Genomic DNA, 25,675 nt, shown 5'->3' on the forward strand with positions numbered 1-25,675 from the left:
TTTTATTAACCATTCAATGAAATCCAAGCCCTAGACACCAGGAATCGAACCCACTAAACCAACAATACATCTTAGTTTTGCGGGTCTAGCCTATAACCACCTAACATACTTTACTATAAATTCCTCATATTAACCATTAAATAAAATCCAAGCCCTAGACACCAGAAATCGAACCCACTAAACAAACAATACATCTTAGTTTTGCGGGTCTAGCCTATAACCACCTAACATACTTTACTATAAATTCCTCATATTAACCATTAAATAAAATCCAAGACCTAGACTAGGGGAATCGAACCCACTAAACCAACAATACATCTTAGTTTTGCGGGTCTAGCCTATAACCGCCTAACATACTTTACTGTAAATTCCTCATATTAAACATTAAATAAAATCCAAGGCCTAGACCAGGGGAATAAACCCACTAAACCAACAATACATCTTAGCTTTGCGGGTCTAGCCTATAACCGCCTAACATAGTTTACGATAAATTCCTCATATTAACCATTAAATAAAATCCAAGGCCTAGAGACAGGGAATCGAACCCACTAAACCAACAATACATCTTAGCTTTGCGGTTCTAGCCTATAACCGCCTAACATTCTTTACTATAAATTTCTCATATTAACCATTAAATAAAATCCAAGGCCTAGAGACAGGGAATCGAACCCACTAAACCAACAATACATCTTAGCTTTGCCTTTAACCGCTCTGCTACCGTGGCGAGAGCACAACTATAGTTGTCGTTATTTGAAACAAGAAACAACAAAAAAAAGTGTCTCTATGTGGAAAACGCTGCAAAAAAATAAAACGAAAACTTTGGACGTGTGTGTGTTTGTGTATGTTTACGAGGGAAATCCCCCGCTTTATAGAATTTCCCCGGTTTTTCTGGTTACTAACTCAATCAGGGGCTTTATCTGCTAGCTAACCTGAGCAAGATCAAACATGTATTAAAACTGTCCGGTAAGCACAAAGTACAAGAAAAAGCTGTAACGTTGAAAAACACTCAACTTTAACAATTTTTTCCTCTTTTTCTATAAAAGATAAAATTCCTAAATTTTCTTTAAAATATAGGGAAAATCCTCCTTTATAACTGTATTTTTTTTTTTTTTTCTAATCTTTGTATTTTTCACAGACTATCTTAAATTCAGTTAGGCAAAATTTCAAAGAATGTTTTTATTTTTATTTTAATGATTTAAGGCGCGTAAACATCTAAGATTATTGGCGCCAAGAGCCTTTTTTTTCATTGCACTGCCGGCCTCCGGACAGTGTTCTCTCGTTACAGACAACACTGTCCATCACCGGACAGCTGAAGCTGTAAGATGCTCCTATGATGAAAAAAAAATCTAAGGGTCAGCAACTGGATTCGAACCCGGGACCTCTAATACGTGGGTATCCAATACGCAATCTACAAGGGATTTAAAGTCACGGGATCACCGCATTCGGGTTAAAGAGAATTTATATTTATTATGAATATTATAGAAAATATTAAAATGTTAATTGCAGTGAAAAAATGATGTGAAAACACCAATTTTTTTCTATTGCCAAAAGCATGTCAAAACATGTCATGTAATTTTAAAACATAAGAGCAGAATTAAAAGAAACATGTTTAAAAAAACGTGTTCTCGTTGCTCGTGACATTTAAAAAATTAGTGATTTTCACGCATGCGCGAATTTCTATTAAATAATTTCTGCTTTAATTATTATTTAGATTAAATCCAGGAATTCAGTTAATGTGGTGCTATGATCATTTTTGTCGCCTGAATCTTTGTTCGGATTATGTGAAAATCTCATAATTATTATTTAAAAAGCTGTAATCTGTAATAATTCAAATAATGTGCCTAAAAAGTGGAATATTCCTTTGGTTTATTTCGTTCTCCTGTTCAATCGCCGTTTTAAATGCTGAATTCAGTTTAACCATAATTCATACCAATGATATGCACTCTCGTATGGAAGAGATCAACGCTAGAACTGGCAAATGTGATAAGAAGAAAGAAGAACCTTGCTACGGTGGTTTTGCAAGAGTTGCCCATGAAGCTGCACGCATTAAAAGTGAAACGAAGAACACGTTGTTTCTGAACGCAGGCGATACTTATCAAGGAACACCGTTGCATACGTTTTTTAAATATAAAATGTTGGTACCACTGATGAAAAAATTGAAAATTGATGTGATGGTAAGTTGATGTTTTTTTGTCAAGTATTTTATAATAACAATCTTGATTGGCGGGTGATTAGTTATGAAGCGTAGATTTACAATGTTGGAGATCTCGAGTTAGCATCGCGCGAGGAGCTAGTTTTTGTTGGGGGTGAAGAGGTTAATAGTAAAGTATGTCCGTCAGCTTGTTTCCGCCTTTCTTTATGAAAGCTAGAATTACCAAATTTTCTTATAAATAAAGGGCTTATCCTCGTTTATAACTGTACTTTTTTTTTTCTTTTTTTTTTTGCAACATCGTAAGTCAATTCTGTGGCTTTCTGCAAGAAGTGCCAATGTCAGATTTTAGTAAAAATGAGTAAAAACTCTGTTTTGATATAATTAACCATCAGAATTTTTCTTGCAAGGAGTGCCGAAGTCAATTTCAAAGTAGTAACTGAGTTATACTAAAACTTACTAGTGCCAATGTCAAAATTTAGCATCAATATTTTCCCCCTCTCCAGGTAACCCAAAGAGGACGTACACTCGTAATCCTTTTTTTGACATTGGCACTTCTTGCACCAAGCCACAGAATTAGTTCCAAGAAAATCGATGCTAAAAATGGGTATTGTGAATACTAAATCAACGATTTTGCTTGCTTGCTTGTTTCCAGTCTTTAGGAAATCACGAATTTGATGATGGTATAGCTGGATTGGCTCCATATCTAAAACAAGTAAAAATACCAGTGGTTGCATGCAATATAGACACAACTAAAGAACCCTCGCTTAATGAGAAAACATCATTAAAGAAATACCACATGTTGAAAGTTGGTAAAGTAAAAATTGCTGTAATAGGATATATACTACCAGACACTAAAGTAAGTATTCGTAATTCTTTGATTCAATAAGAAAGGCAGATATGTGTATTTATTTGGTTGTCGTCAAGATTAACGTTGGTTTGCCTTACTTGGGAAGACTGTAAATGATCCAATTAAAATTACGTTTAAAAGTATACTTTAGACGGAGTTTTGCAAATGCGGCTGGGCCTTGTGACGTAATGTGGCTCCTTAAAATGGCAAATTAGGAAATATCCCTCAGTTCTAATTCTAATTTGAATGTAACAATATTTAGTTTGACCAACGCTTAATTAGCGGAAGTAGAGATAAGTTCAATTTTCAAAATTATATTTTCATTTCCTTTCTAAACTTCCGGAGTCCAAAAAAATAAAAAATGGTTTCTTCAAAATTTAATCAGATTTAATTTTCACCAACACTATACAGTTTGTAAGATCGTACTTTAAACTGAAATCACACTTCCGGGGGTCCCATCCCCTTCCCAACATAGGACCACCCATTATTTGAAAATATGTTATCCAGCATTTAATTTTAAGGACACTAATTAATAGTTAATGCAATGCACAAACATATGTGCAGTTTCTTTCATCTACAGGCGATGTAGAATTTATGGATGAAGTTAAAATGATTAAAAAATACGCTTTAGAAGCTAAAAAATCTCATCAAGCTAAGTTAGTATTTGCTGTTGGACATTCTGGAATTGAGATAGACCAAAAGATTGCTAGAGAAGTACCAGAAGTTGATGTGGTTGTTGGTGGACATACGGATACTTTCTTGTATACAGGTGAGTTATTACAATAATAGTCCATCTCTATAGCTGCCTCCAAAGCTGTGGATGATTAAAGTCAGACGATATATTGTCGGCCAATGTACAGCTAGCCAGTCTCAAATCACTTTACCAAAAATCTTGACTGTGCTTTGAAAACAAAGTAGCGCCAAAACCCGCAAAGCTAAGATGTATTGTTGGTTTAGTGGGTCCGATTCCCCTGGTCTAGGTCTTGGATTTTATTTAATGGTTAATACGAGAAATTTATAGTAAAGTATGTTCGGCGGTTATAGGCTAGACCCGCAAAGCTAAGATGTATTGTTGGTTTAGTGGTTTGGATTGTCCCGGACTCTAGACCTTGGATTTTATTTAATGGTTAATATGAGAAATTTACAGTAAAGTATGCTAGTCGCCTCCGTCCACGACACCTAATTGGTAGTTGGACGTAAAGCCTGCCTGAAAAATAGGCAATTACTTTATAAATATGAACCTTTGAGATGGATTACTTTAGGATTAAAGTGGAATTGAATTTTCCATTACTTCAACTTCATACAAAAATTCAAACCACATTATCTCGTTTCACAATGATCACAGGGTTATGGAAAAATGGAATTAATAACTGGCTAGAATGCTCTTCTTAACTCTAGCCTTGGCGATCATAGATTAACTTTCTATGATTAATGATCGTTCTACGATTACACGTTTTCGATCAAATCCGTAGACATCTACGGTGAGAGGACGCCACAATTCATTTTTTACGAATACTCGGAGACTTACTCGTAACTTTGGCTGGTCCTAGTGTTAGTCCGGTGTTACCCAAATATTTTTTACCTCTATAAAAACTCAAATTAATTTTGAGACTAACTTCTCTTACGTGAAGATTATAGTTCTAATGCTATCAGGTTTCTTCTAAGAGATTCTTTAGATCAGAATGTCGACTGTTTCAGCACCTTTATTGAGGGTGACGTTTATTTAGTCACTTTTGTCAGGCTATTAAAGTCACTGTACTATTAATAATTAATTTCATGTTTAAATATATTTAATTATTAAGAAGTTATAATTAATTCTGAATATTGCTAAGAGTAATTAATTTCTAAGCCTTGTAATGCAATCAAACTTCACAAAAAATCCCACTAAATCTCCTATTTTAATCCAGGAAAAAAACCTGATAGAGAGACTCCTTATGGACCATATCCACTAAATGTAACCCAACCAGGTGAGGATGGTAAAGTGGTGCCCGTTGTCCAAGCCTATGGATATACTAAATATCTCGGCAGATTGGATTTAGTTTGGGATAATGATTATAAATTAATTTCTGCGACAGGTAACCCAATATTGTTAGATTCTTCTAAGGGAAAAGGTAAGTTTTTCTAACTTAAATTGTAATTTTATTCCTTAAAGGACAATTATTCACTCTATATAGCCAATTATTTTGCTTAACTCATTGATCTTGAAAGAATATTTCAGATCAAGAGGTAGAAGAAGAAATATCGAAATGGACGACAAATTTGACTGCTCAATTGGAAATGAAAAAAGGCTCCACGAGAGTAAACTTGAATGGAGATTGTCGATTTTATGAATGCAATGTGGGAAATTTCATTACAGATGCAATCGCTAATTATGTAAGCTATTTATTTGCAAGTTTCTTGAATCAAATAAATTAACTAATAAGTATATTTTAATAAATCAATTTAGTGAGGAAGTAAATTAGTAGTGAAAAGTCGGTTATGCAAAATCCCAGTTTTCTGCATTTACACCCCTCTGTTCGGGGGTAGGGTTTCAAATGCGCAACTTTTTCCGAACTTATGTGACTCCTTGATAATTCATTGAAAAAATGCAGTTGAAAATTTTAACAAAAATCATCGAGAACGAAATTTTAGACATTCAAGTAAAAATTTCACTGTTGTAAGAATCGTTTTGAGGCTCTGTACCAAACAAATTTATAGGAAATTTAATGCTCTTCCGTTTGGAATAAACAGATTTGTTGTAGGATAAAAGATAGAAAAGTTACGGCCGTTTTGATGGCGAAAAACGCGAACATCGACGGAAAAGTTAAAAATGCAAATATCTTGGACACTATTGAGAATCGGGCCAAAGTGAAGAGAATATTTTTTGTTACATTTGAGCTGATGAACCATTTCTCGAAGTTTCGACCACTCCTCCGTATACACCCTGTATAGTAGCTCTGCAGTATCTTAGATTTCACATCTTTAAATTCCCCCTCCATGAAACTTGTACTATTTAAATCCATATAAACTAGGTCATTTGTTTTAGGTAGTAAAAGAGACTGATGTTAAAAAAGGGAGTAAATGGACCGATGCTCCCATAGCTATTTTAAACAGTGGCTCATTTAGGACTTCTATCCCTCGAACAGGTACACACGCCCCTGTTTCAATAGTTAATATTCATGACGTTTAAGGGGGTTATTTATTAATTTTGCAGGAACTATAATTATGATCAGAAAAAAGCACAATAAGAGTAATCATGCTCGAATCCCCCCCCCAAACAAAACATGGTTGGTAGAAGCATGAGAGAGAGAGAGAGATAATGATGTGTCAATCAGCTTTTTTTCGAAATCAACCACAATAATGTGACTCAGGTTCAAGGTAACCACACCAATCCGTATCTGTCAGTAAACAGTTAATTGTGGTAGCAGATAGTGGTTGGAGAAATCAATCGTCATCTACTCTTTCGTTGATTTTAACCGTCGTAGATCAATCAGTTTGGTGCTGAGATTTCCATTAAACTTTTGTTACCGTTCTCGCACTACAGTTTACTGATTCATTTGTGAGATAGAAACATCAATGAAGTCGTATTCACTAAACCTGATTGATTGTAAACTGATTAATCTACAATGGCTGAAAAAAATCAACGATATTATCCAGCACTGCAGACTTAACCTAACCTTTCCTGTTAACTACTCTTTAAATGTAACAGACATTATTCAGTCGAATTCCCTTAAAGACCGGTCAGTAAATGTACGGTTTCACTGTGTAGCATTGAAAATGATTTTTTCCTACAACAAAACCAGAAATTTCAAGATGCATTTAAACACATAACATTACGTCAAAATATAGGATTCTCGTGTCATTATCACTTATCTCTGCATACGCAATAAACACTTTAACTGAGTCAATCCAGTAATCATTAGCACCACGATAGCCGAGCGGTTATAGGCTAGACCCGCAATGCTAAGATGTATTGTTGGTTTAGTGGGTTCGATTCCCCCGGTCTAGGCCTTGCATTTTATTTAATGGTTAATATGAGAAATTTATAGTACAGTATGTTAGGCGGATATAGGCTAGACCCGCAAAGCTAAGATGTATTGTTGGTTTATAAGGTTCGATTCCCCTGGTCTAGGCCTTGGATTTTGTTTAATGTTTAATATTAAAACTTTATAGTAAAGTATGTTAGGCGGTTATAGGCTAGACCCGCAATGCTAAGATGTATTGTTGGTTTAGTGGGTTCGATTCCCCTGGTCTGGCCTTGGATTTTATTTAATGGTTAATATGAGAAATTTATAGTAAAGTATGTTAGGCGGATATAGGCTAGACCCGCAAAGCTAAGATGTATTGTTCGTTTATAAGGTTCGATTCCCCTGGTCTAGGCCTTGGATTTTGTTTAATGTTTAATATTAAAACTTTACAGTAAAGTATGTTAGGCAGATATAGGCTAGACCCGCAAAGCTAAGATGTATTGTTTGTTTATAAGGTTCGATTCCCCTGGTCTAGGCCTTGGATTTTGTTTAATGTTTAATATTAAAACTTTACAGTAAAGTATGTTAGGCAGATATAGGCTAGACCCGCAAAGCTAAGATGTAATCGAATTAGTAGCCGCAAATTTTCATACATTTGTTTTTTGAGCCTTCAAATGCAATGATAAATATGTGCACAAGAAACCATTACTTACGTAATATCTTTTATCCCTTTTATTTTACAGAGATTGTAACGTTTGGGTCTATACTGACTATGATACCATTTACTAAGCAACTTGTACGACTGAACATGTATGGTTCAATCCTGATGAAGGCCCTTCACAGAAGTATTGAAAGGTACGATCCTGAGAGGAAGCTCGGAAGAGGCGAGTTTCTACAAATGTCTGGTGAGGAATATACGATTTCACCAACTTCTTTTACTTAAGTTGATTGGTTTAAAAATTTAGTGGCTAATTCCTCTTTTTTGATTGGTTGTTACATGAACGGAATTGAGTTTCAAAAGAGAGTTGAATTAGCTCGAATTATCAGGCTGCTTCTTGTGTCTCTAGCAGAGTACAGGAGGTATCTTCTACCAAGAATAAAGCTGTGAACTGTGTGCCAGCCAGTTTTAATAAGAATCTGAAGAAATTGGTTGGTTGGGTGCCTTTACTTCGATCATTGATTCCCTGCATGGGAGCTGCATGAGCTTAAGTCCTTATGGACATCTTAGGAGGGTTGTTGGCCATCTAAGGGTCCAGGATTATTAGGTAGATGACTATTGGTGTTGCTTGCGTTCATCTCTCAGAGTACTCATTGGTTACCTTACTCGAAGTGACCCTTGCGGTTTACTGGGAGGTAGAATGTAGAAACATTCATTTATTCCTTGAGAATTGTTGGGAACGTTGAGGAGGTTTGAGTTCAGTGTCTTTGCTCGAAACAAGTTATCAGTGGAGGAGCCTAGGCTGTTTGTCCTTTAGTTTCGGAGTCGTCAGAACTGCTATTAGTTGTCTCAGTTCCACGTTTGGGTTTTGGACTTGGACTGTGCTGGTATTGCCGCTCCATGGACCAACAGTATTTAGATAATAACTACTGGGATCAGTGGTTTAAAAGAAGCACAAATTATGTCACTTTTAGATAACACTATCAATTCGATCGTTGTTTCAGTCACCCAGTGCAGGGGTCGGTAACCCGCGCTCTTTTATCCAAATGTTTGGCTCTTCAGCCTGTCCAAAATATGTTGTACATTTTGATTTAATTGACACAAATGAACATTTCATTTATTATATTTATTAAAAAAGAATTTTAAATATGATAGATTAGAAATTGAACAAAATAATATTAAAATAAAGTACGTAATTATGTAAGACTGCCGCCATTTTCATTCAAACACAGGTTTAGTTATTATCTATCTGTTTATTTACTTTGAATATGTGAAAATAAATATATAAAACATTTAAATGTTATTGAATATCATAAAATAATAATTTGTTAATACAAATGATCTACAGAGTTTCTTTACACTATCATCCTTGTGGCTCTTGGAAAGATTTATTAAAATTATTTAAGGAGAAATGGCTCTCTACTCGTACTCAAAATAGGTTGCCGACCCCTGATCCAGTGGATTGATTTTAAAATAGCTTTTAGCTAGTTACCATGTTTTGTGGTGCAGTCAACATGCTCCCCATTACCTTGCCATAAACCTTGTTCAGAAAAAGTTAGGTCAAAGTACCTGTCAGAACACTTTCCATGGCTGATCTCTTCACTCTGGAATTTTTGGAGCATAAAGATCCATTTAGCTCATTTTGTCCTTTAAGTTTTTTCTTGGACGCCACAGCTGTAGAATGTTCTTAGAATCAATGGCTTAGCCTTTAATTTTAGGCTCTAAGGCTGGACATATCAAAGTATTTTCGGACAAAAAAAACCACTCGTTTTGATTAGAAAAAGCTGTATTAAAATTAAATGCTTTACACTGTCCTGTTTCCAGTTCGAACAGCCAATCTCTTCTGGTCACGTTGGAGTAGTTGAGATGATCAAGAAGAAAATTCAACGGATACATTAGTACCGTCTTTCCGTCTTTCTTCACTAAAAGAAAAGGAAAATTCATGTTTAAAAACAGTTGCGCAAGTGCGAACATCAGTTTTCCTTTATTACTTTTGAGAAATTGAAAAATGTTAATTTAGATTTCTTTTCTAAAAGAAAATTTAACCGGTAATTCCTGTTAGTAGAAGTTCTACTGATATATTGTACTAAATTTGTTCCGGCTTCAGACTGCCAGATAAAAGAACCACGTTGTGCTACTTAACAATTAATTTGGAATATCAAATTTTCCCAAGAGTAAAGAATTAGGATAAAAAAACAAAAATCCAGGGGCAAAAATAATAATAATAATAAAAAAATTTGAAAAACAACCATTTTTTTCATGTATTTGGAAAAATCCTACTCCTTTATGCAACTACTTTACGACAGAATTTTCTTAAATTAATTTCCAGGAATGAAAGTGAGATACGTACAACTGGAAAACGGAAGTTTGGCTGTGGATCGAGCCTATGTTTTATGTGGAGATTGCCAAGTGCCGAAGTATTCAACATTAGATGTACAGAAAAATTACACAGTGGTGACGACATCGTTCGTAGCTGATGGCGGCGATGGATTTTACATGTTCAAGAATGAAACAATAAGGGAACATACTTACAGTAAAAAGTTTTACTTTAGTTAAAGTGTATTTTAGCTATTCGTAACTGCTTAGCTAAAGTATTGCCATTATTTTATTTCTTTATTAATTAGATATTTTAGTGAAATAAATACTACAATTTTAAGTATTTCATTAATTAAATTTAAATAAAATCCAAGGCCTAGACCGGCGGTACCGAAACCACTAAACCAACAATACATCTTAGCTTTGCGGTTCTAGCCTATAACTGCCTAACATACTTTACTAGAAATTTCTCATATTAACCATTAAATAAAATCCAAGGCCTAGTCCAGGGGGAATCGAACCCACTAAACCAACAATACATCTTAGCTTTGCGTGTCTAGTCTCTTAACCACCTAACATACTTTACTAGAAATTTCTCATATTAACCATTAAATAAAATCCAAGGCCTAGACCGGGGTAATCGAACCCACTAAACCAACAATACATCTTAGCTTTGCGGGTCTTGCCTATAACCGCCTAACATACTTTACTAGAAATTTCTCATATTAACCATTAAATAAAATCCAAGGCCTAGACCGGGGTAATCGAACCCACTAAACCAACAATACATCTTAGCTTTGCGGGTCTTGCCTATAACCGCCTAACATACTTTACTATAAATTTCTCATATTAACCATTAAATAAAATCCAAGGCCTTGTCCAGGGGGAATCGAACCCACTAAACCAACAATACATCTTAGCTTTGCGTGTCTAGTCTCTTAACCACCTAACATACTTTACTAGAAATTTCTCATATTAACCATTAAATAAAATCCAAGGCCTAGACCGGGGTAATCGAACCCACTAAACCAACAATACATCTTAGCTTTGCGGGTCTTGCCTATAACCGCCTAACATACTTTACTATAAATTTCTCATATTAACCATTAAATAAAATCCAAGGCCTAAGACCAGGGGAATCGAACCCACTAAACCAACAATACATCTTAGCTTTGCGGTTCTAGCCTATAACTGCCTAACATACTGTACTAGAAATTTCTCATATTAACCATTAAATAAAATCCAAGGCCTAGTCCAGGGGGAATCGAACCCACTAAACCAACAATACATCTTAGCTTTGCGTGTCTAGTCTCTTAACCACCTAACATACTTTACTAGAAATTTCTCATATTAACCATTAAATAAAATCCAAGGCCTAGACCGGGGTAATCGAACCCACTAAACCAACAATACATCTTAGCTTTGCGGGTCTTGCCTATAACCGCCTAACATACTTTACTATAAATTTCTCATATTAACCATTAAATAAAATCCAAGGCCTAAGACCAGGGGAATCGAACCCACTAAACCAACAATACATCTTAGCTTTGCGGTTCTAGCCTATAACTGCCTAACATACTGTACTAGAAATTTCTCATATTAACCATTAAATAAAATCCAAGGCCTAGTCCAGGGGGAATCGAACCCACTAAACCAACAATACATCTTAGCTTTGCGTGTCTAGTCTCTTAACCACCTAACATACTTTACTAGAAATTTCTCATATTAACCATTAAATAAAATCCAAGGCCTAGACCGGGGTAATCGAACCCACTAAACCAACAATACATCTTAGCTTTGCGTGTCTAGTCTCTTAACCACCTAACATACTTTACTATAAATTTCTCTTATTAACTATTAAATAAAATCCAAGGCCTAGACCGGGGTAATCGAACCCACTAAACCAACAATACATCTTAGCTTTGCGTGTCTAGTCTCTTAACCACCTAACATACTTTACTATAAATTTCTCATATTAACCATTAAATAAAATCCAAGGCCTAGACCGGGGGAATCGAACCCGCTAAACCAACAATACATCTTAGCTTTGCGTGTCTAGTCTCTTAACCACCTAACATACTTTACTAGAAATTTCTCATATTAACCATTAAATAAAATCCAAGGCCTAGACCGGGGTAATCGAACCCACTAAACCAACAATACATCTTAGCTTTGCGTGTCTAGTCTCTTAACCACCTAACATACTTTACTAGAAATTTCTCATATTAACCATTAAATAAAATCCAAGGCCTAGACCGGGGGAATCGAACCCGCTAAACCAACAATACATCTTAGCTTTGCGTGTCTAGTCTCTTAACCACCTAACATACTTTACTAGAAATTTCTCATATTAACCATTAAATAAAATCCAAGGCCTAGACCGGGGTAATCGAACCCACTAAACCAACAATACATCTTAGCTTTGCGTGTCTAGTCTCTTAACCACCTAACATACTTTACTAGAAATTTCTCTTATTAACTATTAAATAAAATCCAAGGCCTAGACCGGGGTAATCGAACCCACTAAACCAACAATACATCTTAGCTTTGCGTGTCTAGTCTCTTAACCACCTAACATACTTTACTATAAATTTCTCTTATTAACTATTAAATAAAATCCAAGGCCTAGACCGGGGTAATCGAACCCACTAAACCAACAATACATCTTAGCTTTGCGTGTCTAGTCTCTTAACCACCTAACATACTTTACTATAAATTTCTCTTATTAACTATTAAATAAAATCCAAGGCCTAGACCGGGGTAATCGAACCCGCTAAACCAACAATACATCTTAGCTTTGCGTGTCTAGTCTCTTAACCACCTAACATACTTTACTATAAATTTCTCTTATTAACTATTAAATAAAATCCAAGGCCTAGACCGGGGTAATCGAACCCACTAAACCAACAATACATCTTAGCTTTGCGTGTCTAGTCTCTTAACCACCTAACATACTTTACTAGAAATTTCTCATATTAACCATTAAATAAAATCCAAGGCCTAGACCGGGGTAATCGAACCCACTAAACCAACAATACATCTTAGCTTTGCGTGTCTAGTCTCTTAACCACCTAACATACTTTACTATAAATTTCTCTTATTAACTATTAAATAAAATCCAAGGCCTAGACCGGGGTAATCGAACCCACTAAACCAACAATACATCTTAGCTTTGCGTGTCTAGTCTCTTAACCACCTAACATACTTTACTAGAAATTTCTCATATTAACCATTAAATAAAATCCAAGGCCTAGACCGGGGTAATCGAACCCACTAAACCAACAATACATCTTAGCTTTGCGTGTCTAGTCTCTTAACCACCTAACATACTTTACTATAAATTTCTCTTATTAACTATTAAATAAAATCCAAGGCCTAGACCGGGGTAATCGAACCCACTAAACCAACAATACATCTTAGCTTTGCGTGTCTAGTCTCTTAACCACCTAACATACTTTACTATAAATTTCTCTTATTAACTATTAAATAAAATCCAAGGCCTAGACCGGGGTAATCGAACCCACTAAACCAACAATACATCTTAGCTTTGCGTGTCTAGTCTCTTAACCACCTAACATACTTTACTAGAAATTTCTCATATTAACCATTAAATAAAATCCAAGGCCTAGACCGGGGTAATCGAACCCACTAAACCAACAATACATCTTAGCTTTGCGTGTCTAGTCTCTTAACCACCTAACATACTTTACTATAAATTTCTCTTATTAACTATTAAATAAAATCCTAGACCTAGACCGGGGTAATCGAACCCACTAAACCAACAATACATCTTAGCTTTGCGTGTCTAGTCTCTTAACCACCTAACATACTTTACTAGAAATTTCTCATATTAACCATTAAATAAAATCCAAGGCCTAGACCAGGGGAATCGAACCCACTAAACCAACAATACATCTTAGCTTTGCGTGTCTAGTCTCTTAACCACCTAACATACTTTACTAGAAATTTCTCATATTAACCATTAAATAAAATCCAAGGCCTAGACCGGGGTAATCGAACCCACTAAACCAACAATACATCTTAGCTTTGCGTGTCTAGTCTCTTAACCACCTAACATACTTTACTATAAATTTCTCTTATTAACTATTAAATAAAATCCAAGGCCTAGACCGGGGTAATCGAACCCACTAAACCAACAATACATCTTAGCTTTGCGTGTCTAGTCTCTTAACCACCTAACATACTTTACTAGAAATTTCTCATATTAACCATTAAATAAAATCCAAGGCCTAGACCGGGGTAATCGAACCCACTAAACCAACAATACATCTTAGCTTTGCGTGTCTAGTCTCTTAACCACCTAACATACTTTACTATAAATTTCTCTTATTAACTATTAAATAAAATCCAAGGCCTAGACCGGGGTAATCGAACCCACTAAACCAACAATACATCTTAGCTTTGCGTGTCTAGTCTCTTAACCACCTAACATACTTTACTAGAAATTTCTCATATTAACCATTAAATAAAATCCAAGGCCTAGACCGGGGTAATCGAACCCACTAAACCAACAATACATCTTAGCTTTGCGTGTCTAGTCTCTTAACCACCTAACATACTTTACTATAAATTTCTCTTATTAACTATTAAATAAAATCCAAGGCCTAGACCGGGGGAATCGAACCCGCTAAACCAACAATACATCTTAGCTTTGCGTGTCTAGTCTCTTAACCACCTAACATACTTTACTAGAAATTTCTCATATTAACCATTAAATAAAATCCAAGGCCTAGACCGGGGTAATCGAACCCACTAAACCAACAATACATCTTAGCTTTGCGTGTCTAGTCTCTTAACCACCTAACATACTTTACTAGAAATTTCTCATATTAACCATTAAATAAAATCCAAGGCCTAGACCGGGGTAATCGAACCCACTAAACCAACAATACATCTTAGCTTTGCGTGTCTAGTCTCTTAACCACCTAACATACTTTACTATAAATTTCTCTTATTAACTATTAAATAAAATCCAAGGCCTAGACCGGGGGAATCGAACCCGCTAAACCAACAATACATCTTAGCTTTGCGTGTCTAGTCTCTTAACCACCTAACATACTTTACTAGAAATTTCTCATATTAACCATTAAATAAAATCCAAGGCCTAGACCGGGGTAATCGAACCCACTAAACCAACAATACATCTTAGCTTTGCGTGTCTAGTCTCTTAACCACCTAACATACTTTACTATAAATTTCTCTTATTAACTATTAAATAAAATCCAAGGCCTAGACCGGGGTAATCGAACCCACTAAACCAACAATACATCTTAGCTTTGCGTGTCTAGTCTCTTAACCACCTAACATACTTTACTAGAAATTTCTCATATTAACCATTAAATAAAATCCAAGGCCTAGACCGGGGTAATCGAACCCACTAAACCAACAATACATCTTAGCTTTGCGTGTCTAGTCTCTTAACCACCTAACATACTTTACTAGAAATTTCTCTTATTAACTATTAAATAAAATCCAAGGCCTAGACCGGGGGAATCGAACCCGCTAAACCAACAATACATCTTAGCTTTGCGTGTCTAGTCTCTTAACCACCTAACATACTTTACTAGAAATTTCTCATATTAACCATTAAATAAAATCCAAGGCCTAGACCGGGGTAATCGAACCCACTAAACCAACAATACATCTTAGCTTTGCGTGTCTAGTCTCTTAACCACCTAACATACTTTACTAGAAATTTCTCATATTAACCATTAAATAAAATCCAAGGCCTAGACCGGGGGAATCGAACCCGCTAAACCAACAATACATCTTAGCTTTGCGTGTCTAGTCTCTTAACCACCTAACATACTTTACTAGAAATTTCTCATATTAACCATTAAATAAAATCCAAGGCCTAGACCGGGGTAATCGAACCCACTAAACCAACAATACATCTTAGCTTTGCGTGTCTAGTCTCTTAACCACCTAACATACTTTACTATAAATTTCTCTTATTAACTATTAAATAAAATCCAAGGCCTAGACCGGGGTAATCGAACCCACTAAACCAACAATACATCTTAGCTTTGCGTGTCTAGTCTCTTAACCACCTAACATACTTTACTATAAATTTCTCTTATTAACTATTAAATAAAATCCAAGGCCTAGACCGGGGTAATCGAACCCACTAAACCAACAATACATCTTAGCTTTGCGTGTCTAGTCTCTTAACCACCTAACATACTTTACTAGAAATTTCTCTTATTAACTATTAAATAAAATCCAAGGCCTAGACCGGGGGAATCGAACCCGCTAAACCAACAATACATCTTAGCTTTGCGTGTCTAGTCTCTTAACCACCTAACATACTTTACTAGAAATTTCTCATATTAACCATTAAATAAAATCCAAGGCCTAGACCGGGGTAATCGAACCCACTAAACCAACAATACATCTTAGCTTTGCGTGTCTAGTCTCTTAACCACCTAACATACTTTACTAGAAATTTCTCATATTAACCATTAAATAAAATCCAAGGCCTAGACCGGGGGAATCGAACCCGCTAAACCAACAATACATCTTAGCTTTGCGTGTCTAGTCTCTTAACCACCTAACATACTTTACTAGAAATTTCTCATATTAACCATTAAATAAAATCCAAGGCCTAGACCGGGGTAATCGAACCCACTAAACCAACAATACATCTTAGCTTTGCGTGTCTAGTCTCTTAACCACCTAACATACTTTACTATAAATTTCTCTTATTAACTATTAAATAAAATCCAAGGCCTAGACCGGGGTAATCGAACCCACTAAACCAACAATACATCTTAGCTTTGCGTGTCTAGTCTCTTAACCACCTAACATACTTTACTATAAATTTCTCTTATTAACTATTAAATAAAATCCAAGGCCTAGACCGGGGTAATCGAACCCACTAAACCAACAATACATCTTAGCTTTGCGTGTCTAGTCTCTTAACCACCTAACATACTTTACTATAAATTTCTCTTATTAACTATTAAATAAAATCCAAGGCCTAGACCGGGGTAATCGAACCCGCTAAACCAACAATACATCTTAGCTTTGCGTGTCTAGTCTCTTAACCACCTAACATACTTTACTATAAATTTCTCTTATTAACTATTAAATAAAATCCAAGGCCTAGACCGGGGTAATCGAACCCGCTAAACCAACAATACATCTTAGCTTTGCGTGTCTAGTCTCTTAACCGCCTAACATACTTTACTATAAATTTCTCATATTAACCATTAAATAAAATCCAAGGCCTAGACCGGGGTAATCGAACCCACTAAACCAACAATACATCTTAGCATTGCGTGTCTAGTCTCTTAACCACCTAACATACTTTACTATAAATTTCTCTTATTAACTATTAAATAAAATCCAAGGCCTAGACCGGGGTAATCGAACCCGCTAAACCAACAATACATCTTAGCTTTGCGTGTCTAGTCTCTTAACCGCCTAACATACTTTACTATAAATTTCTCATATTAACCATTAAATAAAATCCAAGGCCTAGACCGGGGTAATCGAACCCACTAAACCAACAATACATCTTAGCTTTGCGGGTCTTGCCTATAACCTCCTAACATACTTTACTATAAATTTCTCATATTAACCATTAAATAAAATCCAAGGCCTACTGTAGGGTATCGAACCCACTAAACCAACAATACATCTTAGCATTGCAGGTCTAGCCTATAACCTCCTAACATACTTTACTATAAATTTCTCATATTAACCATTAAATAAAATCCAAGGCCTAAGACCAGGGGAATCGAACCCACTAAACCAACAATACATCTTAGCTTTGCGGGTCTAGCCTATAACCGCCTAACATACTTTACTATTAAATTTCTCATATTAACCATTAAATAAAATCCAAGGCCTAGACCGGGGTAATCGAACCCACTAAACCAACAATACATCTTAGCTTTGCGGGTCTAGCCTATAACCGCCTAACATACTTTACTATTAAATTTCTCATATTAACCATTAAATAAAATCCAAGGCCTACTGTAGGGTATCGAACCCACTAAACCAACAATACATCTTAGCATTGCAGGTCTAGCCTATAACCTCCTAACATACTTTACTATAAATTTCTCATATTAACCATTAAATAAAATCCAAGGCCTAAGACCAGGGGAATCGAACCCACTAAACCAACAATACATCTTAGCTTTGCGGGTCTAGCCTATAACCGCCTAACATACTTTACTATAAATTTCTCATATTAACCATTAAATAAAATCCAAGACCTAGATCAGGGGAATTGAACCCACTAAACCAACAATACATCTTAGCTTTGCGTGACTAGGCTCTTTAACCGCCTAACATACTTTACTATTAAATTTCTCATATTAACCATTAAATAAAATCCAAGACCTAGACCGGGGTAATCGAACCCACTAAACCAACAATACATCTTAGCTTTGCGTGACTAGGCTCTTTAACCGCCTAACATACTTTACTATTAAATTTCTCATATTAACCATTAAATAAAAACCAAGGCTTAGACCGGGGTAATCGAACCCACTAAACCAACAATACATCTTAGCTTTGCGTGACTAGGCTCTTTAACCGCCTAACATACTTTACTATTAAATTTCTCATATTAACCATTAAATAAAATCCAAGGCCTAGACCGGGGTAATCGAACCCACTAAACCAACAATACATCTTAGCTTTGCGTGACTAGGCTCTTTAACCGCCTAACATACTTTACTATTAAATTTCTATATTAAAGATTAAATAAAATCCAAGGCCTAGACCGGGGTAATCGAACCCACTAAACCAACAATACATCTTAGCATTGCGTGACTAGGCTCTTTAACCGCCTAACATACTTTACTATTAAATTTCTATATTAAAGATTAAATAAAATCCAAGGCCTAGACCGGGGTAATCGAACCCACTAAACCAACAATACATCTTAGCATTGCGTGACTAGGCTCTTTAACCGCCTAACATACTTTACTATTAAATTTCTATATTAAAGATTAAATAAAATCCAAGGCCTAGACCGGGGTAATCGAACCCACTAAACCAAGAATACATCTTAGCATTGCGTGACTAGGCTCTTTAACCGCCTAACATACTTTACTATAAATTTCTCATATTAACCATTAAATAAAATCCAAGGCCTAGACCGGGGTAATCGAACCCACTAAACCAAGAATACATCTTAGCATTGCGTGACTAGGCTCTTTAACCGCCTAACATACTTTACTATAAATTTCTCATATTAACCATTAAATAAAATCCAAGGCCTAGACCGGGGTAATCGAACCCACTAAACCAACAATACATCTTAGCTTTGCGTGACTAGGCTCTTTAACCGCCTAACATACTTTACTATTAAATTTCTATATTAAAGATTAAATAAAATCCAAGGCCTAGACCGGGGTAATCGAACCCACTAAACCAACAATACATCTTAGCATTGCGTGACTAGGCTCTTTAACCGCCTAACATACTTTACTATTAAATTTCTATATTAAAGATTAAATAAAATCCAAGGCCTAGACCGGGGTAATCGAACCCACTAAACCAACAATACATCTTAGCATTGCGTGACTAGGCTCTTTAACCGCCTAACATACTTTACTATTAAATTTCTATATTAAAGATTAAATAAAATCCAAGGCCTAGACCGGGGTAATCGAACCCACTAAACCAAGAATACATCTTAGCATTGCGTGACTAGGCTCTTTAACCGCCTAACATACTTTACTATAAATTTCTCATATTAACCATTAAATAAAATCCAAGGCCTAGACCGGGGTAATCGAACCCGCTAAACCAACAATACATCTTAGCATTGCGTGACTAGGCTCTTTAACCGCCTAACATACTTTACTATAAATTTCTCATATTAACCATTAAATAAAATCCAAGGCCTAGACCGGGGTAATCGAACCCACTAAACCAACAATACATCTTAGCTTTGCGTGACTAGGCTCTTTAACCGCCTAACATACTTTACTATAAATTTCTCATATTAACCATTAAATAAAATCCAAGGCCTAGACCGGGGTAATCGAACCCACTAAACCAAGAATACATCTTAGCATTGCGTGACTAGGCTCTTTAACCGCCTAACATACTTTACTATAAATTTCTCATATTAACCATTAAATAAAATCCAAGGCCTAGACCGGGGTAATCGAACCCACTAAACCAACAATACATCTTAGCTTTGCGTGACTAGGCTCTTTAACCGCCTAACATACTTTACTATAAATTTCTCATATTAACCATTAAATAAAATCCAAGGCCTAGACCGGGGTAATCGAACCCACTAAACCAAGAATACATCTTAGCATTGCGTGACTAGGCTCTTTAACCGCCTAACATACTTTACTATAAATTTCTCATATTAACCATTAAATAAAATCCAAGGCCTAGACCGGGGTAATCGAACCCACTAAACCAACAATACATCTTAGCTTTGCGTGACTAGGCTCTTTAACCGCCTAACATACTTTACTATAAATTTCTCATATTAACCATTAAATAAAATCCAAGGCCTAGACCGGGGTAATCGAACCCGCTAAACCAACAATACATCTTAGCATTGCGTGACTAGGCTCTTTAACCGCCTAACATACTTTACTATAAATTTCTCATATTAACCATTAAATAAAATCCAAGGCCTAGACCGGGGTAATCGAACCCACTAAACCAACAATACATCTTAGCTTTGCGTGACTAGGCTCTTTAACCGCCTAACATACTTTACTATAAATTTCTCATATTAACCATTAAATAAAATCCAAGGCCTAGACCGGGGTAATCGAACCCACTAAACCAAGAATACATCTTAGCATTGCGTGACTAGGCTCTTTAACCGCCTAACATACTTTACTATAAATTTCTCATATTAACCATTAAATAAAATCCAAGGCCTAGACCGGGGTAATCGAACCCACTAAACCAAGAATACATCTTAGCATTGCGTGACTAGGCTCTTTAACCGCCTAACATACTTTACTATAAATTTCTCATATTAACCATTAAATAAAATCCAAGGCCTAGACCGGGGTAATCGAACCCACTAAACCAAGAATACATCTTAGCATTGCGTGACTAGGCTCTTTAACCGCCTAACATACTTTACTATAAATTTCTCATATTAACCATTAAATAAAATCCAAGGCCTAGACCGGGGTAATCGAACCCACTAAACCAACAATACATCTTAGCTTTGCGTGACTAGGCTCTTTAACCGCCTAACATACTTTACTATAAATTTCTCATATTAACCATTAAATAAAATCCAAGGCCTAGACCGGGGTAATCGAACCCACTAAACCAAGAATACATCTTAGCATTGCGTGACTAGGCTCTTTAACCGCCTAACATACTTTACTATAAATTTCTCATATTAACCATTAAATAAAATCCAAGGCCTAGACCGGGGTAATCGAACCCACTAAACCAACAATACATCTTAGCTTTGCGTGACTAGGCTCTTTAACCGCCTAACATACTTTACTATAAATTTCTCATATTAACCATTAAATAAAATCCAAGGCCTAGACCGGGGTAATCGAACCCACTAAACCAACAATACATCTTAGCTTTGCGTGACTAGGCTCTTTAACCGCCTAACATACTTTACTATAAATTTCTCATATTAACCATTAAATAAAATCCAAGGCCTAGACCGGGGTAATCGAACCCACTAAACCAAGAATACATCTTAGCATTGCGTGACTAGGCTCTTTAACCGCTCGGCTACCGTGGCGCCTAATAATAATCAAATACTTTCTTTAAAAAAAGGTTGGAATCTTGAGCATTATAATTTAGCAAAAGTCGTGTGAGTATTTACACCAGAGTTTTTGTTTTCTTTTTTCAGAGAAGGACGATCTGACTGTTGTGGCTAGCTATCTGGAACTAATGAGCCCGATATATCCAGCAGAAGAAGGTAGAGTTCTCATTCCAAAAATCTTGAAACAACCAAAGAAAGAAGAAGTAGTAGAAAGCGGCAAAGCAGAAAAACAAGGAGAATCTGTAAAACAGAATGAATTGCCGAATGGAGGCACAGGAGCAAAAATGACACTGTCTGCAGCATAATAACAGCTGTTTAATCACCTGTTAGTGATTAATTTGATCATTAGAATCAATTCGGTTTTTTTATTTTTTCACAAAATAGCAAAATACACAATGGGAAACAGGAGTATTTCAGTTTTCATCCTAAAATTTAAACATGGTTTGTTTACTAATCTTTCTTTTAGCCTTTACTAAAACATCGTATTATTGTGTAAGATGAACTCTAGAGCGAATAAAATTGATGAATTGATGAAAATTTAATGATACCTCATATTTTTAGGACAAATAAACAAATATTATAATATTATTATATTACATTATATTACTCGTATATTATATTATCTAATGGTTAATCTTTCCGCATTTCTTTTACTCCAAATTTGTAAACACCATCTAAAATAAAGACATTTATCGAAAGAGGATTTGGCAAAATAAAAGTACTGTAAACTAAGTTTCTGTAATAAGAAAGTCGTTAAATTGTGCACAATATAAGATATTTATCATTAATTACAAACAGTAATAAATCTGTTTAGTGTGTGCGATAAAATTCAATATTATATTCAGAAGTTCAGAGACTACTGTAAACAGTGGTATTTGTTTACAGTGTAATCAGCCAACAACACTAAACCCCATGTACAAACAGTTAGTTGCACACTCATAGAAAACACAGTTCAGCTACCCGTTAATAATTTTATGTAATTTTACCTTTTCGCCGAGATATTTTTGAAAACATCTTTTTTCATGTTATTAATTTTACACGTCGTGAGGTAGTTTATTTTTGATAACAAGATTATTAATTTGGATTTTAATTATTTTTGTTTTACCTTCTTTTATTAAAAGTAAAACTTTTGAGATAAAGTACGTGAAGATTTTTTTTTTGCAAGCCCTTTTAAGGGTGACTTTTAGACCAAGGACTGACTGGGAAACCGACTGGACCATTCACAGAAAGACCAAGGAAAACCATTTCTCTTTTAAATGAAACCAAGATGGCTTGTGGTTCTGGAGCTGGGAATCTATGGAATGAAGTCAGAGCCTGTCTCTTGCGGGTTAATCCATAGTTTAGGCTATTAAAACCTGCTTTGAGGAGCACCTGAGAAGAGAGGCTTTAGGGATGATAAGGAGTTTTTTTTTAATGAACTATAAATATTTAATCACCTTTTTTTTAAGACGATTTCTATGCAGAATACTGATTCTGTTCAGAGTGTAATACAAATTCATCCTTGGAGCTTTTGTTAGATAGAATTCCTCCAATCAAATCTCCTCAAATAAATATTCTCCTCGTAACTTATTCCCACGGAATCCTCAAAGATAGTTTAAAGCTCCGTTATTCTGAAGTCTCCTGAGTTTACTAGGTTGTCTAAAGGTGAAGTATTTATCAGATAACTGTCATTCACGACTGAATACTGTAACGAAGTTGACCTGGCCAGAGAAGAAAGGCCTAGATTGTTCTAGGGGTTAAGCGACCAAAGTCGGTAACAGGCCGACACTGGGTAAACAAAAGGCCGGTCTCTACCTGAGCCAGAAAAGAAAAGGGCTAGATTGTTGTATGAGTTTAGTGACCGTAGCCTGTAACGGTCCACCGCTGTGTAAAAGCCAGCTAAGTGAAAGGCCTCAGTTGGGGTGGTGGCATTTGTGTTTTCCCAGCCAGTTATTGACAGGTAGGAGTGAGACAAACAATTGGAGGAGGCGGCCCCAGTTGGGGTGGTGGCAGTATGTGTTCTCCAGCCAATGAACGGCAGGTGGGAACAAGACAGACGGAGTTGGAGTAAGACAGAAGGTTAGAGGAGGGCGGCCCCAGTTGGGGTGGTGGCAGCATGTGTTTTCCTCAGCCAGTGACCGGCCGGTGGGCCAGTGACACAGACGGAGTGGGGCAGCCGCAGTTAAAAGGAGGCAGACACAGCTGAAGAAGTCAGTTATTAAAATTTTTTAGACAGAGTTTTTAGTCAAATTTTGAGTTAGTCTTTGAGAGACAGTTTTGGAGAGACTTTGGAAGTGACAGTTTGAGAGAGTCAGTGTTGCGGAGTGCTTCAGTGTTAGCTAGTTGGTAAGTTAGTCAGTTAGTGAGTAGAGCTGTGTTAGTGCAGCTGAAACTAGTGCAATTCGGTGCAGTGTGGACCAGCGTTTAGTCGTGGAACAGTTTTGTGGCGTTACGTAGTGAGTAAGTAACAGTAAGCTGTTGTGACTGTTGTAAATGGTAACTGTAATGAATAGCGTTAGTTGTTAGTAAATGTTAATGTTAGTAAAGGTAATGTGCTAATAAATCAGGTTATTACTTACAAATTTAGCGAGTTTTATTATTTATCAAACCCACATATTATTTAAAGTAACTAGTGGCAGGCATTAGTTATATAGGTAAAGTTTTTAGTAAAAAAATAGAAAAACTTCACAATACTGTATTTTTCTCATGTATATTTACGTTGTATAAATTCATTTTTCTGCAACCATGTAGGGAAGTTCTCATTACTCAATTAAAATCAGCTGTGTAATGCCCAACTTCCCACACTAGAGGGGGGAAATTCCTATTAGTGTCACTTTCCGCACAAGTGAGTGGAAAAACTTTATTGTGCTTCCTTGATATAAGAAGTTTTGTTATTAACATAAATATTTTCTGTAAAACTTTAATAAGTTTATTTATTTATTTTTTTTTTATTTTTTTTAATCATTTATTTAGTTACAATCAACGCATTTTGCGTTATAAGCAACAATGATAACTATAAATAACAGAATAAAAGAGTGGAGAAGTTACCCAGCGGTAACACTCCGAAAAACAATTTACTTTCTACTGACTCTCTTCATCAGAGAGGAGATCGCGAGGCCACTGTCTTTTAAGACGTCTGGAAGTGTTGTCTGGAAATGTTCTTGAAGATAGATGTTGTACAAGTGGATTGTGATGTGTTTGAATGTTAAGATGGAATTTTCTGTAACGTGTTTTTGCAACTTGTGTGACGAAAGGAATGTTCAAGTCTGTGTGAATGGTTTGATTGGTGATGTAGAAAGGAGCGTTTACTATAGAGCGAAGAATTTTAGATTGCAAGGACTGGTTTCTTTGCAGATTTGAGCGTTTGGTTGAACCCCACAGTTCGATGCCGTAAGCCCAGACTGGCTTTAGTATACTTACATATATTAGACTTTTGTTGTCCAGAGTGAGTTTTGATCTGTTGTCTAAATAGTCTTTTCAGTTGTTGGAAGCGTCTGTTGAGTTCTGTTATCTTAAGTCGAGTATGAGGGTTCCATGTGAGTCTTCTGTCAAGGTAAAGCCCAAGGTAGCGGACTACGTTGACAGCAGGTAAAGGAATAAGATTGTAAAAGACAGGAGGAAGAGTGATGCGTCGAAGAGTGAAGGTGATATTTTGAGATTTAGTTTCGTTCAGTTTGACAGCCCATTTTTTGAACCAATTTTCTAAGGAGGTGAGGTGAGTCTGAAGGTTTCTATGAGCTATTATTGGGTCTTTGTCAGTAGATAAGATGGCAGTATCGTCAGCATAGGTGAGAAGAGTAGTTTGAGGATGAGTAGGTATGTCTGAGGAGTAGATTGTGTACAGAATGGGGCCTAGTATGCTGCCTTGCGGAACTCCAGCGTCAGCATGGCTGAATGGAGAAAGAATAGTTCCTACCTTCACTCTAAAATGTCTGTCAGTCAAGTAAGATTTCAAAATGAGGAAATAGGTGGCTGGAAGGATGGTCTTGAGCTTCCAGAGAAGTCCAGTGTGCCA

General features: G+C 36.0%; 2 protein-coding genes across 5 annotated transcripts in view; one reads left to right on the plus strand and one right to left on the minus strand.

Moving 5' to 3' along the window:
* The window catches only part of rsh (Rap GTPase activating protein radish), a 310,270-nt gene that overhangs the window by 130,761 nt on the left and 153,834 nt on the right, over nucleotides 1-25,675 (minus strand). The gene's annotated exons all lie outside the window — the stretch shown is intronic.
* On the plus strand, nucleotides 1,708-24,217 carry LOC141453388 (protein 5NUC-like). Its single transcript, XM_074126557.1, has 9 exons — nucleotides 1,708-2,174; nucleotides 2,805-3,008; nucleotides 3,564-3,768; nucleotides 4,907-5,110; nucleotides 5,218-5,372; nucleotides 6,025-6,124; nucleotides 7,690-7,851; nucleotides 9,934-10,137; nucleotides 21,769-24,217. Exons 1-9 carry the CDS (start codon nucleotides 1,836-1,838, stop codon nucleotides 21,984-21,986), a joined length of 1,791 nt encoding a protein of 596 aa, XP_073982658.1. The 5' UTR covers nucleotides 1,708-1,835; the 3' UTR covers nucleotides 21,987-24,217.

The sequence above is a fragment of the Rhodnius prolixus genome, unplaced genomic scaffold (genome assembly GCF_049639745.1).
Source record: "Rhodnius prolixus isolate KJV_2025 unplaced genomic scaffold, Rpr scaffold_3, whole genome shotgun sequence".
Lineage (NCBI taxonomy): Eukaryota > Metazoa > Arthropoda > Insecta > Hemiptera > Reduviidae > Rhodnius > Rhodnius prolixus.